The sequence below is a fragment of the Cervus canadensis genome, chromosome 33, assembly GCF_019320065.1.
Source record: "Cervus canadensis isolate Bull #8, Minnesota chromosome 33, ASM1932006v1, whole genome shotgun sequence".
Lineage (NCBI taxonomy): Eukaryota > Metazoa > Chordata > Mammalia > Artiodactyla > Cervidae > Cervus > Cervus canadensis.
The window spans coordinates 30,415,372-30,434,202 of record NC_057418.1 but is presented as its reverse complement, the minus strand read 5'-3'; the positions used below and the strand labels follow the sequence as shown (position 1 = coordinate 30,434,202).

The window sequence follows — 18,831 nt, the reverse complement described above, 5'->3', positions numbered from 1 at the left end:
CTGCTGAGTAATATTCCATGGTGTATATGTACCACAGCTTCCTTATCCATTTGTCTGCTGATGGGCATCTAGGTTGCTTCCATGTCCTGGCTATTATAAACAGTGCTGCGATGAACACTGGGGTGCACGTGTCTCTTTCAGATCTGGTTTCCTCAGTGTGTATGCCCAGAAGTGGGATTGCTGGGTCATATGGCAGTTCTATTTCCAGTTTTTTAAGAAATCTCCACACTGTTTTCCGTAGCGGCTGTACTAGTTTGCATTCCCACCAACAGTGTAAGAGGGTTCCCTTTTCTCCACACCCAAGAGGCTGTCTTAAGGTTTAAGTACGTGCAATTGACACTTGGGATTTTACCTCATTGGTCAGGGTGGTGGTGGTTTAGTTGCTAAGTTCAGTTCAGTCGCTCAGTAGTGTCTGAGACACCATGGACCGAGGCACACCAGGCCTCTCTGTCCATCACCAACTCCCAGAGCTTGCTCAAACTCATGTCCATCGTGTCGTTGATGCCATCCAACCAGCTCATCTTCTGTCATCCCCCTCTCCCCCCACCTTCAATCTTTCCCAGCATCAGGGTCTTTTCCAATGAGTCAGTTCTTTGCATCAGGTGGCCAAAGTATTGGAGTTTCAGCTTCAGCATCAGTCACTAAGTAGGTCTCGGCAATTTTTAAAAGCTCTCACATTATTCTCATGCGTACCTATGGTTGAACACTAGGAACTCACTGTTCTTTGTAGGGCACTATTAAATAGAAATGGTTCACTTCACATCCCATCTAAAATCCTTAAAGACCATTTAATTCGGCAGCTCTTAATATAAAGGAGTTTTCATGGTTCGCACCAATGTTTAAATCTGATTCAAACTAATGACCCTTTAAGTATATATTTATATGTCTTTATTATTATTATTTTTTAATTTTTTTGACCAGGCCACATGACACATGGGTGCTTAATTCCCTGACCAGGGATCGAACCTGCATCCCCTGCAGTGGAAGTGCAGAGTCTTAACCACTGGACTGCTAAGGAAGTCCCTAAAAATCTTTTTTAAAGGCAAATATTTTGCTTTACGAATTTTTTATGTAATACTCACTCATAGAAGTTAATTTAAAGTGCTAATACAATGACCTAGATGTTCAATAAAGGAGAAATAAAAGAAAATAATTTTCAATAAAATAGTACAGCTTTTACTTTCAATATGTAAGTGTGTAGGCACCACCGTATAAAGGGGCATATTAAGGCTCTCACCCACACCGTCTTGCACGTGGCCACTGGGAAGACACACTGCCACGGGAGTGTCAGGACAACTGTCACGCTACAAGCTGTGTTGCTGTGGGTGCTGTGATTTTTTTGAAATGCTGAACTCTCGGTAAAATTTCAAAGACACAATGTACAATTTTCTCTTTGACTTACACGATGATTGCATTTTTGGAAAAGTCAGTGTCTACTAAGACTGTACAAAAGTACTTTCTAGTTGGATGTAAAAGTGGAGTTGGGTTCCAAGCTCAGAAAACTATAAACAAGTTTCTCACCTACATAACTGTCTGGTGGGACATGGAACAGTTGCACAGAATTGTCTTCTGTGTTCCTGGCCTCCATCCACTCAATGCAGGAACACCCAATCTTCACAATTCTCAAAAAAGAATTAGGCTCTCTAGTGGCTCAGACGGTAAAGAACCTGCTTGCAATGCAGGAGACCCGGGTTCGATTCCCAAGTCAGGAAGATCCCTTGGAGAAGGAAATGGTAACCCACTCCAGTATTCTCGCCTGGAGAATCCCATGGGCAGAGGAACCTGGCCGGCTACAGTCCATGGGGTCTCAAAGAACCGGGCTTGACTGAGCGACTAACTCTGACACACGTTTCTCAAATGCTCCCTAGGGGGCAGTAGCCCTCCACCAGTTAGATTTGATGACTTAGAAATGATTTTTCTCCAGGGTACATTCACAGGGGTAAGAGTGTTATTGGCAAGCAAGTGGCTATGGTCCTACATGTGCGAGAAGGAAGTGGGCTAGGTGGTGGCCCAGATAAGGGAAGCCAGCCTTTGTCTGGAGTCGAGAGAGCTTGTCCCCACACAGGGCACAGAAGGAGGAGATCTGAGAGGTTGCCCTGCCACTTTGGCAGTCGTTGATGTTGGTGACTCAGTTATAAGGACACACGCTGATATTTGACCTGAGTCTGCTAGAATCCAATAACTTAGAAGTGGATCTGCCAGAAAATACACAAAACGAATTTTTGGAAGCTCTGCTGGAAACTGTGATCCGCGAAGGTAAGCGAGCTCCGCTTTCCGATCTCTCCATCAAGACAGACTTCCCTGGAGCCTGTGTGCGTGGGGACACTCTGAGACTTTCACACTGAGCCAAACCTTCCCACTTCCTTTCATCGTCTTGCTAAATGAGAAAATCGCTGCTGCTGGGGATTAAATGCTTGCCCACTACTAGGAAATTGTGACGGTGACTTGAGTTCGTGAATCATGCAGGGTTGCAGGGGACTCACAAAGACTCAGAGATGCACACCGAAGATGGATACCAAAAAACACGTCGGTGGTAGGGAGAGAAGTACCTTGTTTCCCCCATTTTGAAAAGTCTCTGTTTTAAAGCTATAAATAATGTCTCCGTCGCTTTCCAAATAATTTTCTTCTAGGCAGCCTTCATATGATAACACATATGTGCATGATGTATTTTCCATCAATGCCATTTGCAGTTGGGGAGAGCTGATTCTCTCTTTTCTTTTTTGGGCTGTGAACGGTCTTCACCGTTGTACAGGTTTTACTCTAGTTCCTGTGTGCGGGCTTCTCACTGTGGTGGCCTCTGTTGTCACGGAGATGGGCTGTAAGATGTGCAGGCTTCAATAGTTGTGGCCGGTGGGTTCAGTATTGTTGGTCCCAGGCTCTAGAGCACAGTTTCAATAGTTGTGGTGCCCGGGCTTAGATGCTCCAGGGTATGTGGGATCTTCCCAGATCAGGGATGGAACCCATGTCTCCTGCATTGGCAGGCGGATTCCTTACCACTGAGCCACTCTGGAAGCCCGGGAGAGTTGATTCTTAACCCACGTTGCTCTCATACATTCCTGTGAGAGGTTGGTGGCATGGCGCCCGTTCTGGGAAAGAGGTCACAGTTCGTTTCTTGCTGGTTCTTTAGGTGAAGCTCCTGGCAGAGCCAAGCTTGCCCCTCTGGACTTGGAAGTTCTTGTGCAGACGTTGGGCTGCCTTATGTGGCTCCAAAGGAAGGATTCTTAGGAAGTCCTGAGCTGGGTGATGGCAATATTTTATACTGCTGTTGACTCATGATTCAGAGCCAGAATTAGAGAAGATACCTTATGAAGATGTCTACCATGTCAGAGCTACCAGTATTTAATGAATATGGTGGTGGTGGTCTTTTAGTCCCTAAGTTCTGTCCAACTCTTTGAGACCCCATGGACTGTAGCCCACCAAGCTCCTCTGTCCATAGGATTCTCCAGGCAAGAACACTGGAGTGGGCTGCCATTTCCTTCTCCAGGGGATCTTCCCCACCCAGGAGTTGAACCCAGGTCTCCTGCACTCAGGCAAGTCTCCTGCATTGCAGGCAGATTCTTTACCAACTGAGCCACCAGGGAAACCTGTTGTAGATGTTGGGTCGGCCAAAAAGTTCGTTTGGGTTTTTCCATAGATAGTATGGAAGAACCCGAATGAACTTTTTGGCCAAGCTGATAGACCATGTTACCACACATTTTGCATTCCACACTGTGAAGTTAACTTTGATTATCACCCTTTTAGGTTTTAACATGTTCTCCTGTGTCAAAAATCAATGGTTCTCAGTAATCTGGGGAGAAACATTCCTTTGAGAATCTTATGAAAGCTCACCAATAAGAAAGCACATCTTCGTATATCCACAAGAGTTTGCAAACAATTTTAGGGGCTTCTCAGACCACAGAATCCCACACAAGGATCTCTTGGGGGTCCGTGGACCTTGTGTTCAAAATCCTAGAACACATACTTGTTGAGAGAGCTTTTATTTTGGGGGGATTCTTGATTTTGATAACAACTGCCAGGTTTTTATTTGATTTTAAGCTAACATATATGACAAATTGTTCATTGGAAGAGAGCAGAGATCATGGAAAATATAAATCTGCTCCAAAATTATGTATAATCTGTGTTTGTTCTCTGCAAACTCTTGGTGAGGAAAGAGGGAAATAGTTGAGAGAGGTGTTTATGATACTGGGCATTTGTAATGAGTTGTGGTTTGAACAACCCCAGAGCAGCTCACTCTGTCTCAATGCCTGGAATGATTTCTTCCAGTGTCTGGCCACTTGGAAAAGAGAGACAGGATGGGACTTGGATTTGAACTACTAAACAAGGTGGGTTGGGGACTTGGCTTCCAGTGGCTTCCATGTTGTTAGATGGTTGGTCTTGGGAGGGTAGGAAAGGAGAATGTATGTAATTGACTCACAGCTCAAAGAGAGATTTCCCTTAGGTTGGAGGTTCATCTGAAGCTTACTCCCTGGAAGGATGGTGCTTGGTCATCATTTATGCCGTTCGTCCAATTGCTTTAACCAGATCTGTTGCGGGTATCAGCCTCACAGAGGGAGAGTGTTGTTTGGGCTGAGCTGGAGAACTTCAAGGCCAGTTCTGAAAGTCTGGGCACTTCGGGGAAAGAAAACCTGCAAGTGATCTTGGCTAAGGTCACTTCATTTCTCAAGCTGTCGGTTTTCTCAATGTAAAAATAACTGAAGCAAGACTTAATCATCTCCTTGGTTTACCCATTTGGTGATTTCATTCAATTCAACAAATATTTATGGAGAGCTATTTGCCAGGAATGTTCTAGGCACTTGGAAGGATCAGCAAACAAAACAAACAGAATTCACTGTCTCCCTGGAGGGCATGGGGTGGGGGCTTGGGAAGGGGGGTTGGCGTTGTCATTGTCCTTAAGGTGGTGGTTGAGTTGAAGAGATGGGCCAAAGCTTTCCAGGCAGATGGAAGAGCCAGGCAAAGGCCCTGAGATTGGCATGACTGGGTGGAGAGGCGATGGGCAGAGTGCCCAGGGCTGTGGAAGCAGGTGGGGAGGGGGAGCAGGGTCAGGGACAAAACAGCAGGTGGGCGGAGCTCCATGCATGCCCAGAGGGGCAATGGAACTTGGGCTGGGTCTTGAGCCCCATCCATGAAAACCCCCTGAGCACTGAACAGCCTGCAAAATATGCAGGTTAGGGGGTGCCCTGAAGAGCCCCACATCAATTCATCTATAAAGGAAAGATGAAAGTCACCTTTCTCTAGGTCACGATTGCTTTTAGTTCAATATGATTATGATGACTCTGATGCCCACTAGTAAAACTTCTGAGGCCCCATAACTTTGCTCTCCTTCCTTGAAATCCCCTACAAGGGGCTCCTGGGTGTCTCACATGTGCTACAGATAACCGTGTCAGTCCTTCTCACTCACCACGGCATGCTATTGCTTTGCTGTTCCCAAGTTCGTCAGTTCACTGAGAGCTGGGCATCGAGCACGGGGCGTTCTGGACTCGTTGCTCAGGGATCTCGGCCCAGGTCCACTGTCTGTCCTGACAGCTGAGGACCCTGCCCTGAGGCTCTGACCCTCTTCCAGACCCTCTGCTGGGACCCTCTGGGCAGAAGCCCCTTGAGTAGAGAGTACAGGGCGTGATCACTGAAGTCAGAGAAACAAACAAACCTCCACATTGGATCAGTTTCACTATTTGAACTTTACAAGGAATTGGCTGTTTAACTTGGGCTACTTCCCCAAACCTTCTCCATGGGTAAAATGGGACTCATAATGGCATCTTGTCCTCATGGCGCTTTTGTAAGGAGTAACTGAGACAGTACATACAAAGTCCTTATCACACTCTGGCACATAATATATGCTCAGTAAACTTGTTTCTTAAATCTTCTGAATTCTCTGGAACAGTGCTGATTTAAAATATTTTCACATGATAACTTCAGAAACAGGTGTTAAGTATAAGTTGGTGCAATGTTTCCATGAAAATAAAATTGGTGATATGCATGAAGAGATTCAAAGTAATTTTATCCTATTATGCAGTAATTTTGTTTCTTGGCTATGTGGTAGAAATTTTCAGAAGTGTGAACAAAGATATAAGAATGTTTATCAAAGTCTAATTATGGCATATACAAAGATAGAATAGCATGCAGCCATTAAAAATAAAGTTTACAGAGAATCTTCAACGATGTGAGAAAAAATCCTTGTGACATAGGTTTAAATGGAAAGGTCAGGAATTAAAGTTATATATTTAGTGTACTACCTAACTTGATAAATTTATCTTCTGTTATAGATAAAAACTGAGCAAGAATATGGATTAAAATGTTAATAGTAGTTCTTTCTGGGTGGTGGGATTACAGATGTTTTTAGTTGCTTCTCTGACTTTTCTGTAGTTTCTAAAATAAACATGGGTTACTTTTTTAAGCAGGAAAAAAAAGCAATGCATTTTATTTCTAATTTTATTTTTAAATCGTGTGGTAAGTGCATGCATACTTATCAGACCATGTGTTTGGAATTTTATTTGGAAAGTATGGTTACAGTAAATATAGGTCAACTACTTTCCAAGATTTCTTAATTGGAAACTAAAAAAAAAAAAAACTTGAAAATAAATTATTTCCTGGACTAGTCTGGATGAGAAGAGAAAATAAAATTTTAAAGGAGATGGAATAATGCCTTCAGCATCCTCATGTACAAATAACTCTCCCCTTTTGGCCTTCGGGACAGTGTTGGGGTAGGGTTTCTTCTGTTTCTTTTTGAGAAACAGCTCTGAGGTCTAGAAGTCCATCTGGGCCAAGGGACGACAGACTTAGCTTGAGAGAAAAATAGCTGTCCTCGCCTTTATCACTGTATGTCAGTGTGACAACAGGAAATGTGAGAGGGAATGACTTTTATCAGGAAGTGAGAGCCCTTGGTGTGCATGACTAAAACAGACAACTGTATTTCCAATAGCGTCCTTTGTTTTCAGAGGATCTCTAATAGAAGAGCTTGTAATATGTAAAAGGGGAATCATGAAATGGTGTGGTACAGGGCTTCTCAAGCCTTAATGACTGTAGAAGTAACCCGGGGCCTTGGGTACTAGGCAGACTTTCCTTCAGAGCGGGCGGGTGAGGCCCCAGATCCTGCATTCTGTCCAACTCCCAGGTGAAGTGAGTATTGCTGGCCGAGGACCACATCTTATCCTGTATGAAGGTACGCATATGTGTGCATGTGCATACTCAGTCGTTTAGTTGTGTGACTCTTTGCAATCCTTTGAACCTTGACCCTCCAGGCTCCTCTGTCCATGGGGTTTTCCAGGCAAGAATCCTGGAGTGGGTTGCCATTTCCTCCTCCAGGGGTTCTTCCCGACCCAAGGATGGAACCCACATCTCCTGCATTCACAGGTGGATTCTTTGCCACTGAGCCACCAGGGAAGCCCCACACAAAGGTGTAGGACACCCCAGAGGCTTTGTATTTTGACAAGGAAGAGAGGAGGCAGGAACTGAGATGCTGCCTTATCACTTCATGAAGATCTTCCCAGAGGACTACAGACCACGATGCTAGACCAGTAACTCTGAGCTTCCCTCTACCTCAGAATCAACCAGTAGACTTTTAGAAAATGTAGTGAGATGCCTGGGTTCTCACAGAGTCCCCCTCACAGAGACTTTTGATTTAGTTGGTCCTCGGCGTTCCTTTTTCAGTAGCTCTCCAGGTGGTTTTGATGGACAGTGAGGGTTTTAAGATCAAAACCACCTGGAGAGCTACTAAAAAAGGATCACCCAGGACCAGCTCTCCTGGCTCCTCCCTGATCTGCACCTGCTGGTCAGCCCGACTCAGGGCTGGTTCTGTTTCTCCTGGCAGGGCCTGGTGTCCCCTCTACGTGCTCATGGGACCCCCTTGCTTGAAGCGTTTTCTCAATCTTCTGCATCTTGATTGCAGGAGAATCTTCAGGATAAGACAGAGGGTCCTGACACAGCTCTCCCGCCCCACTGATAAGTCCATGTTACCTGTGCTCACCTCCTGATAGATTCGGCAGACCCAAGGAGCAGCCATTTAGAAAGCGTTCATACATGAATTTGGAATCTGGCTTTTTTTTGTGACACCCAGTCAACACACAGGAAGCTAGGGAAAGATTTGGATGACATTTCTGGCTCTGGATCTTGCCAGAAATTCCCAAAGTTCCCAAAATTAAATTAATTTTCTTTTAGAGATGGAAGTTGATAAATGCTGCAAATTAACTCCCTTCCCTCTTTATTAGTAAAATGAAAATATCCGGAACAGAATAACTTAAGATGCACACAAGAAAGTGGTTTAGATTCCAAAAGAATGCCTACTCTGAGGTCCAGTGAAATAGCTTTAAAAAACCCAATAATACCCCCGCCTCGCTGTACCTCACGGTGCACACTGTTCACTGAACCCATGGCAGGCAAGGCGTAAGCTGGAAGAGAATGCAAGGAGCCACAGGAACTGCAGACGCGTTTATTCTCTCCCGGCTGGCACAGCAGCTGCAGCAGCAGACATAACAATATAACCTAACAGCTCACAGTCGCAAGGGCTTTTCCAGGTGGAGCTTGTGTATGCTTCAGTTCAGTTCAGTTCAGTCGCTCAGTCATGTCTGACTCTTTGCGACCCCATGGACTGCAGCACGCCAGGCCTCCCGGTCCGTCACCAACTCCCAGAGCTTGCTCAAACTCATGTTCATCCAGTCAGTGATGCCATCCAACCATCTCATCCTCTGTCGTCCCCTTCTCCTCCTGCCTTCAATCTTTCCCAGCATCAGGGTTTTTTCCAAAAAGTCAGTTCTTTGAATCAGGAGGCCAAAGTATTGGAGCTTATGCTTCAGCATCAATCCTTCCAATGAACATTCAGGACTGATTTCCTTTAGGATTGACTGGTTTGGTCTGATTTGCTGTCTAAGGAACTCTCAAGAGTCTTCTCCAACACCACAGTTCAAAAGCATCAATTCTTTGGTGCTCAGCTTTCTTTATAGTCCAACTCTCACATCCATACATGACTACTGGAAAAACCATAGCTTTGACTAGGTGGACCTTTGTTGGTAAAGTAATGTCTCTGTTTTTCAATATTTTGTCTAGGTTTGTCATAGTTTTTCTTCCAAGGAGCAAGCATCTTTTCATTTCATTACTGCAGTCACCATTTGCAGTGATTTTGGAGACCAAGAAAATGAAGTCTTTCACTGTTTCCATTGTTTCCCCATCTATTTGCCATGAAGTGATGGCACTGGATGACATGATCTTAGGTTTTTGAATGTTGAGTTTTAAGCCAGCTTTTTCACTCTCCTCTTTCACTTTCATCAAGAGGTTCTTTAATTCCTCTTCTCTTTCTGCCATAAGGGTGGTGTCATCTGCATATCTAAGGTTACTGATATTTCTCTCGGCAATCTTGCTTTCAGCTTGTGCTTCATCCAGCCCAGCGTTTCTCATGATGTACTCTGCATATAAGTTAAATAAGCAAGGTGACAATATACAGCCTTGATGTATTCCTTTCCCAATTTGGAACAAGTTCATTGTTCCATGTCCGGTTCTAATTGTTGCTTCTTGACCTGCATACAGGTTTCTCAGGAGGCAGGTAAGATGGTTTGGTATTCCCATCTCTTGAAGAATTTTCCACAGTTTTTTGTGATCCACACAGTCAAAGGTTTTAGCGTAGTCAATGAATCAGAAGTAGATGTTGTTCTGGAATTCTCTTGCTTTTTCAATGATCCAATGGATGTTGGCAATTTGATCTCTGATTCCTCTGGCTTTTCTAAATCCAGCTTGAACATCTGGAACTTCCGATTCATGTATTGTTGAAGCCTCACTTGGAGAGTTTTGAGCATTACTTTTCTAGCGTGTGAGATGAGTGCAACTGTGCAGTAGTTTGAACATTTTTGGCATTGCCTTTCTTTGGGATTGGAATGAAAACTGACCTTTTCCAGTTCTGTAGCCACTGCTGAGTTTTCCAAATTTGCTGGCATATTGAGTGCAGCACTTTCACAGCATCATCTTTAGGATTTGAAATAGCTCAGCTGAAATTCCATCACCTCTACTAGCTTTGTTCATAGTGATGCTTCCTAAGGCCCACTTGACTTCAGACTCCAGGATGTCTGGCTCTAGGTGAGTGATCACAGCATCGTGGTTATCTGGGTCATAAAGATCTTTTTTGTACAGTTCTTCTGTGTATTCTTGCCACCTCTTCCTAATATCTTCTGCTTCTGTTAGGTGCATACCATATCTGTCCTTTATTGTATCCTTATTTGCATGAAATGTTCCCTTGGTAGCTCTAATTTTCTTGAAGAGATCTCTAGTCTTTCCCATTCATTGTTTTCCTCTATTTTTTTGCCTTGATTACTGAGGAAGGCTTTCTTACTGCTCCTTGCTATTCTTTGGAATTCTTCATTCACTTGGATTTCTCTTTCCTTTTCTCCTTTGCCTTTTACTTCTCTTCTTTTCTCAGCTATTTGTAAGGCCTCCTCAGACAACCATTTTGCCTTTTTGTGCTGCTTTTTCGTGGGGATGATTTTGGTCACCACCTCTTTACAAACCTTCTTCCAGAGTTCTTCAGGCACTCTGTCTATCAGATCTAATCCCTTGAATCTATTTGTCTTCTCCACTGTATAACTGTAAGGGATTTGATTTAGGTCATACCTGAATGATCTAGTGGTTTTCCCTACTTTCTTCAATTTAAGTCTCAGTTTTGCAATAAGGAGTTCATGATTTGAGTCACAGTCAGCACCCAGTCTTGTTTCTGCTGACTGTAGAGCGCTTCTCCATCTTTGGCTGCAAAGAATATAATCAATCTGATTTTGAGATTGACCATCTGGTGATGTCCATGTGTAAAGTCTTCTCTTGTGCTGCTTAAAGAGGGTGTCTGCTATGACCAGTGTGTTCTCTTGGCAAAACTCTGTTAGCCTTCGCCCTGCTTCTTCTGTACTCCAAGGCCATATTTGCCTGTTACTCCAGGTATTTCTTGACTTCCTATTTTTATATTCCAGTCTCCTCTGATGAAAAGGACTATTTTTTGGGTGTTAGTTCTAGAAGGTCTTGTAGTTCTTCATAGAGCCATTCAACTTCAGCTTCTTCAGCATTAGTAGTTGGGGCATAGACTTGGATTACTGTGATATTGAATGGTTTGCCTTGGAAATGAATGGAGATCATTCTGTCGTTTTTGAGATTGCACCCAAGTACTGCATTTTGGACTCTTTTTGTTGACCATGAGGGCTACTCCATTTCTTCCAAGGGATTCTTGCCCACAGTAGTAGATATAATGTTCATCTGAATTAAAGTCACCCGCTCTGGTCAATTTTAGTTCACTGATTCCTAAAATGTTGGTGTTCACTCTTGCTATCTCCTGTCTGATCACTTCCCTGGTGTCTCAGCTGGTAAAGAATCCACCTGCAATGCACGAAACCTGGGTTCAATCCCTGGGTTGGGAAGATCCCCTGGAGAAGGGAAAGGCTACCCACTCCAGTATTCTGGCCTGGAGAATTCCATGGACTGTATGGTCCATGGGGTGGCAAAGAGTCAGACATGACTGAACTACTTTCACTCACCCACTCACATAATTTACCTTGATTCAGGGACCTAACATTCCAGGTTCCTATGCAATATTGTTCTTTACAGAATTAGACTTTACTTCCATCACCAGTCACATCCACAACTGGGCGTTGTTTTTGCTTTGGCTCAGCCTCTTCATTCTTTTTTTTTTTTTTTTTAATTTTAGATGAGATTGGCTGTAGTGGTCCATGGGGTGGCAAAGAGTAACCAGTTATAGAAATCTAAATATAAAACCAATCTCTTATAGGGTTTGAGAAGGAATGCACCATCTCCCTAAGAAGTTTAATATTCCTTATTCAAGTTCAATCATCTCTTTAGAATGGGAAAAGTGATAGTACTTGTTGAACCGGAATTACTATCAAAATTAAAAAAGCTGACCATATTTGTTTAGCCACAAACCAATCTTATTTAAATCAGGACTGTCCAACAGAATTATTCCATCAGCCGTTCATGATCTGAATTCTAGTGTGTGAGATCAATTTAAATATGGTACACATAAAAAGTCATGAGACACTTCTGTTTCATAATAAATAAGGCAGTGGCCAACTATTACTCATTGGTAGCTTTTTTGAGATAAGCTATCAAGTCCTCCCTCTCTCCCTTCTTCTTAATGCCAGCAAAGATCATCTTTGTTCCAGGGATGTACTTCTTGGGATTCTCCAAGTACTCCATCAGCGTCTCCTCTCCCCAGGTGATACCTTTGTTCTTGTTGGCATCTGTGTAAGAGAATCCAGCAGCCTGACCCGTCTTTCGTCCAAACAGACCATGGAGGTTTGGCCCAGTCTTGTGCTTGCCTCCCTTTTCCACAGTATGGCACTGGGCACACTTCTGAACAAAAATCTTCTTGCCCTTCTCAACATCACCCATTTTTAAATCGTTCTTTCTCTGGGCGCGACCGAGAAGTTCCCGCTCGCAAGCCGAACGCCCCGCTTTCTAACAGCCTCTTCATTCTTTTTGGAGCCGTTTCTCCACTCTTCTCCAGTATCATATTGGGCACCTACTGACCTGGGAAGTTCATCTTTCAGTGTTGTATCTTCTTCTCTTTTCATACTGTTTGAGTGGTTCTCAAAGCAAAATACTGAAGGATCTGCCATTTTCTTCTCCAGAGGACCACATTTTGTCAGAACTCTCCACCATGACCAGTCCGTCTTGGGTGGCCCTACACAGCATGGCTCATAGTTTCATTGAGTTAGACAAGGCTGTGATCCATGTGATCAGTTTGGTTAGTTTTCTGTGATTGTGGTTTCCATTCTCTCTGCCATCTGATGGAGAAGGATAAGAGGCTTGTGGAAGCTTCCTGATGAGAGGGACTGGCTATGGGGGACAGAAGTAGCCCATGGCCAAGCGAGTACTTTGTGACGTGCATGCGCAGTGCTATAAGTGATCTCAGCTGTTACATAATCAGTATTCACCAAACATGGAGTGAAAGCAAGAAGTCGAGGGGATAAGAGAGCCTGATACCACCATCTTGGCTAATTTGCTGTTTTGCTACAGCCGTAAACTGGCAACTAACTTTGGTGACAGATGGTCAGAAAGGAGAAATATTCAGTTTCCTCATTTACAAAAGAAAAGTCGTGTAAAAATGAGAATTGCAAAGCTGTCAGAGGTGTTTATTTTTGGGTCAGGGCCAAATCAGAGTAAGATTGCTTGAAGTGAGTTCTTACTTATTTGTTTCTCTAGCTTCTTATCTATTTACATGGTGGTGAAAACACATAAAGTTAAATTTATGACCTTAGATTTTGTCATGTACAGTTCAGAAATGTGCATTCACATTGTTGTAAAATAGATTTCTAGAACTTTCTCCTCTTGCAACTGAAATTCCAGAGCCATTGAACACGAGTTCCCTCTCCTTCAGCTCCTGGCAATCACCATCCTACTTTTTATTTCTGTGATTTTGACTCATTTACATACTTCATATCAGTGGAATCAGGCTTTGGGGATTGGCTTACCTCAAATGAGTTTATTTTTTAATGAACATTTTCAGAAATAGTCTCTAGACCAGCAGGAATTGCTAACAAATAACTGAGAAGCTCTCAGGATGTTGCCTTGAGCTGCAAGCTGGCTGTGTAGAAGGATAGAGAGTGATTGACACAAGGTGAGCCTGCTCAGGGGGCCTGGCAAGGGGCAGGTGCTGCCACGAGTGGACCAGGCACGTGGTGTCATGGGTGACAGGAACAGGTAGGTGTTGGTAAACGGAAGATTCTGGGTGGGAATGCAGTCAAATGCTTCTTTTAAAGACAAACAAATGAATGAAAAGAAATCAGACCCTGGTGGGTTAGCCTTTTGGAGGTTGGTGTCTGAAGTCACTGAAATGTGGTGGGCAAAGAGACATTGCAGAAAGGAAGGGAATAGGAAACAACCTATAGGGCACCTGAAAGCAGAGGTGGGAAGCTGGGAAGGACAAGTAGATGTGCATTGCGGGAAGATGGACAAAGAAGAGCAGGTGAAAGGAGAGGAGAGAAAGGGGCTATCATTCAAACGGTGGTTATCTTCCCAAAGGTCATGAGGGCACTCGCATCGAGTTCAACTCTGAACACTGGAAAGGGTGACAAACCCGTAATATTATGAAGTAAACACTGTATTCCCCTTTGCCCTCTGGCTTTACCACTGGGATGGAAGGAAGTCAAAGGGGATGGAGAGCTTGAAGTTGCTGGATTAGACCCACAACCATAGCAACACAGGACTGGCCTGGGTGGCGATTCCAACATTGTAACTGCCAATACAAGAAGACGTCTCTGAAACAACTGGGGAAATTTAAATATAAAGTGGACACTAACTGGTAATAGGGAAGCCTTGCTGATTTTGTTAGGTGTGACTGTTCAGACATTCATGGAAAAATTCATGCTATCAGTTAGAGATGTCTTCTGAAATATTTACAGCACAATGGCATGATACCTGAGATATGCTTTATTTTTTTTCATTTGTGATCTGTTATTATTTTGGTTATTATTACTCTACCAATTTTTTAAAAACTGAAGTACAATTGCTTTTCAATGTTGTATTTTTTTCTGCTATACAATGAAGGGATTCAGCTATAAGTATACATATATCCCCTTCCTCTGTAGCGTTGCTCCCACCCCTCGAGGTCATCACAGAGCCCCAGGCTGAACTCCCTGTGTTATACAACAGTTTCCCACTAGCTCTCTATTTCACATACGGTAGTGTACATATGTTAATGCTTCTTTTTCAATTCGTCCCACCCTTTCCTTCCCCCGCTGTGTCCACAGGCCACCTTCTACGTCTGCATCTTGAGATGTATTTTAAAGTAGTTCAGAAAAAAAGTGTATATATGTGTATGTGTGTGAGAGAGAGCGAGCGAGGTAGAAAAAGCAAACAAAGATCAGTAAATTATTGGGTTTGTTAGATATTATTAAAATTGAACAGTGGGCAAAGGAGGACTCATTCTCTAGCTTTCTCTCTTCTTGTTTATGTTTGAGATTTTCCACAATAAGAATGTCTCCCTCCCTGCCTTGAAAATGTCAGTACTGATTTAATCACACAAAAGCATCACCACATTAACTCCAGGGCCCTCTAGCCCGCACATCACACTTGGGAACTCGGAGCCACACATTCCGTTGGCCTGACTCAACGGAATGCACAGAGCACTGTAAATAGATCTGGGTTTATGGCTCTGAGAGATGCTTCCATGGATACAAGTCTGAACAGTCAGCCTGGAAGGTAGAGGCCTCTTCTCTCTGCTGGAGATGTGTTTACTCTTTTGCAATGAACATACTTTTAAAGATCAGTGTGTGATACAGTTTGCCCAGGGGTCTATATTTTACAGGCAGTGTAGACATTCACCTTTGGTGGCCCAGGATGCCTGTCTATGTTGGGTCAATCAAGTGAAATTCATAAACTGACTCAGCATCAGCAAATAAAGGAGATGGGCAGGTGGCTCAGGGGCCTGGGCAAGACTTCCCGGGAAGTCTCCTCTTGTTCCCAAAGGCCCCCAGTAGGGGGCAATCTTCTGGTGGGTGCAACCTAGCCATTTTCAGCCCTTTTCCTCATCTCTAGTCAGTTCAGTTCAGTTGCTCAGTCGTGTCCAACTCTTTGCGACCCCATGGACTGCAGCATGCCAGACCTCCTTGTCTATCACCAACTCCCATAGTCTACTCAAGCTCATGTCCATATACAGTTGTGAGAGTTGAACCAGGAAGAAGTTGGACCAAGAAGAAGAGTTGGACCAGAAGCATCAATTCTTTGATGTTTTCGAACTGTGGTGTTAGATAAGAGTCTTGAGTGTCCCTTGGACAGCAAGGAGATCAAACCAGTCAATCCTAAAGGAAATCAACCCTAAATATTCATTGGAACAACTGATGGTGAAGCTGAAGATCCAATCCTTTGGCCACCTGATGGGAAGAGCCGACTCATTGGAAAAGACCCTGATGCTGTTGCAGAGAAGAAGCCAATTCTGACTCCATGTTGGGCCTGTTTCTTTGACTTGCTTTTGTTGCTTTATAATCATACAGAATGGTCTGCCTCAGAGAATCCTGCCCCTCTGCCTGACCGTTAAACTAAAGTGCCTTTGTTCAGAACCTTGTCCACTTGTAGACTGCAGGAAGGAAGAAATTAACACGTCCTCTGCCTGAGGTTTGCCATTCTAAGAGATGTTTGCAAGATTAATGGCCCTTTTACTTTGCTTCCTCACCTCCCTCCATCTTTGAGCTATAAAACAACCTGGCATCCAGACCCCGATAAGATGGTTATTTTGAGGCACTAGCCTGCCATCTTCTTGGTCAGCTGGGTCCCCGATTAAAGTCTCTTCCTTGCCTCAACCCCTCGTCTCTCAGATTCCTTGGCCTGTCATATGGTGAGCAGAGTGAGCTTGGACTCAGTAACAATGCTGGGGAAGATTGGGGGCACAAGGAGAAGGGGATGACAGAGGATGAGATGATTGGATGGCATCACTGACTCAATGGACATGAGTTTGAGCAAACTCTGGGAGATGATGAAGGACAGGGAAGCCTGGTGTGCTGCAGTCCATGGGATCACAAAGCATCAGACACCACTTAGAGATTGAACAACAAGCTCATTTCCACCTCCTTCTGAGCCAGGTGAAAAATCCACCTGGTTCCTTTCTGACCCATAGGATGCACTGCTGAAGGCTCCTTAACGTTTTCCATCTGTCCTTTTTCTTTCCCTACTTTGGAAACTGTGGTCCCTTTTGCTCCCTTTAGAGCTTTATCTGAATTGCTTGTATTTCTCTGGTTGTAGGGTCTAGACTAGCTGGGCCCAGCAGACACTTACATTCTGGCATCTAGTAATTTATTTTTATGATTAATGTAGCCAGGAATACTTTGAAAACATGCAAGTTTCTAGTATATAGTATTAATATTAAAACCTGCTATAAGGCTTCAGCTCATATTTTGCCTTTGTTTGCAGGCTAAGGAGTCTTCACCAGATAAATCATAGGCTTCTAGTTAGTAGGAATCTTAGGGAATGCTTATTCCAGGGTCATTGTGAGTGCCCAAATATATCCATGCATCAGATAGATCAAGTAATTAACTCGTGACCAATTTCATGATTGAAGCCAACTCTTTGCGACTCCATGGACTGTAGCCCACCAGGCTCCTCTGTCCATGGAATTCTCCAGGCAAGAATACTGGAGTGGGTTTCCATTCCCTTCTCAGGGGATCTTCCCAGTTCAGGGATTAAACCCAGTTCTCCTGCATTGCAGGCAGATTCTTCACTATCTGAGCCACCAGGGACACCCTAGGGGTGAAAAGGTGATGCTTATATAAAGTCACGTCCAGTGGGTGCAAATGAATTCTAACTTACAATAGGTGGATGGTGTAGAGATTAAGCTGCCTGAATTTAGCATAGGTGGCAGGATACAGAGAAGGGCTCAGTTTTGTCCACTATTTTTTTATTCTAATATTTCTTCACAATCAATCACTGTATGCATGGAATCATTCAGTTCTTTCTTATAATATTTATTTCATTATTTCACCATAGAGACAATAGCTTTCAAAGTTCTACTGTTTGCATATAAAGAAAGGAATGGCTCTGTCACTTCTGGTTGAACAAATTAGGAACTTTGACAAAATTCTTGGCAGTAGAAATATAATATGCTTAAAAGCTGGTGGAAACAAGTTTTAAAGCTTATGTGTTATAAACATTATTAAACCATTTATCTGAAAGTCAATCCAGCAAAATAAACCATGTTTTTCTTAAGCATATCTTTGAATACCAAAAGGCCAAAATTGTACTCAAGAACTAAGTATTAAATTATCTTTATTTTGCTATTTGTTAAGAAACTATTCAGCTGTTTTGGAGCAGATATTTGTCTGAAAACATAAGTCACACTGGCTATTTAAAGCTTTTCTTCATACTTATTTTTATACTATTTTTTCTTCATGTTTTCTGGCCTTGACTTTATTTCTCTTGTACCTTTTGTTGGGCTTCCCAGGTGGTGCTAGTGGTAAAGAACCTGCCTGCCAATGCAGGAGACTTAAAAGAAGCTGGTTTGATCCCTGGGTCAGGAAGATCCCCTGGAGGAGGGCACAACAACCCACTCCAGTATTCTTGCCTGGAAAATCCTGTGGACAGAGGAGCCTGGAGGACTACAGTCCACAGGCTCGCAAAGAGTTGGACAAGACGGAAGCGACTTAGTGTGCATGTATGTACTCCTTGTTAACAGGTTTGTGTGACTAAATCAGGCGTCAGCTAAGGATTTTCCCTGAAGATTCATGCGTGAACAAAGACACAAATTTTCTAATTGAATTGGAATTGTCTATAGATTAATAAATTGGTATATGCATGTATCTGTCTGAGTGTAAGTTTAACCTCTGAGTCAAGTTTAAAGGAGGTCAAATTTATCACTAACATTGCCTTCCTTATCCCCAGATGATGGTGAAGGTTAAAAGGCATCAGATAAATCCCCACCTATGTGCTGGCTAACCAACAAAATCGCCCTCAATAAGGGAACACTTTCGTCAGTTCAGGGGCAGAGTCTGTAGGACAGTGGGTCCTAGTCATTTTCCATCGTATCCTTCCAATCACATTACCTTGGTGGCAACTCTCTCACTGCCCATACGGGTTTCTAACGGCTGATTGTAGAGTGCTGTGTATAACTGCAAACAACAATGTAACTGTGACGATCGCGATGGTTATTCCATCAAGATTACTTGCTTGAGTGCTCTGTCCTGGTGACAAAAAGATAGATAAGACAGAATGACTGTTCTCCAGAAACTTCAGTCAACTGGAGAGGACGAACAGATTAAAGTAGCGTGTTAAGTGCACTAGTGAAGGATAACTTTTCCTCTCCTCCACCACGAATGTCAGAATTGGGATTTCTGTATTCAAAGACAAGGTGCCAAAGACTATGGTTGGTGT

The 18,831-nt window shown here is 43.4% G+C and overlaps 1 protein-coding gene and 1 long non-coding RNA gene across 4 annotated transcripts in view; one reads left to right on the top strand and one right to left on the bottom strand.

Moving 5' to 3' along the window:
- Positions 1-1,938: 1,938 nt before the first annotated feature.
- Positions 1,939-18,831, top strand: part of LOC122434041 — a 59,870-nt gene continuing 42,977 nt past the window's right edge. For 2 of the 3 annotated variants that reach the window (XR_006267226.1, XR_006267225.1), the window contains exon 1: positions 1,939-2,256. This is a non-coding gene — a long non-coding RNA (uncharacterized LOC122434041). Of the gene's footprint in view, positions 2,534-18,831 lie in introns of all 3 variants that reach the window. The other variant, XR_006267227.1, reaches the window with a different exon arrangement.
- LOC122434040 (cytochrome c) lies at positions 11,879-12,430 on the bottom strand. The gene has a single exon (XM_043457179.1). The coding sequence runs from the start codon at positions 12,361-12,363 to the stop codon at positions 12,046-12,048; it is 318 nt and encodes a 105-aa protein (XP_043313114.1). The 5' UTR covers positions 12,364-12,430; the 3' UTR covers positions 11,879-12,045.

Bases quoted from the DNA above. Each gene is read 5' to 3' on its own strand.
- LOC122434040 (XM_043457179.1), bottom strand. From the start codon at position 12,363: ATGGGTGATGTTGAGAAGGGCAAGAAGATTTTTGTTCAGAAGTGTGCC.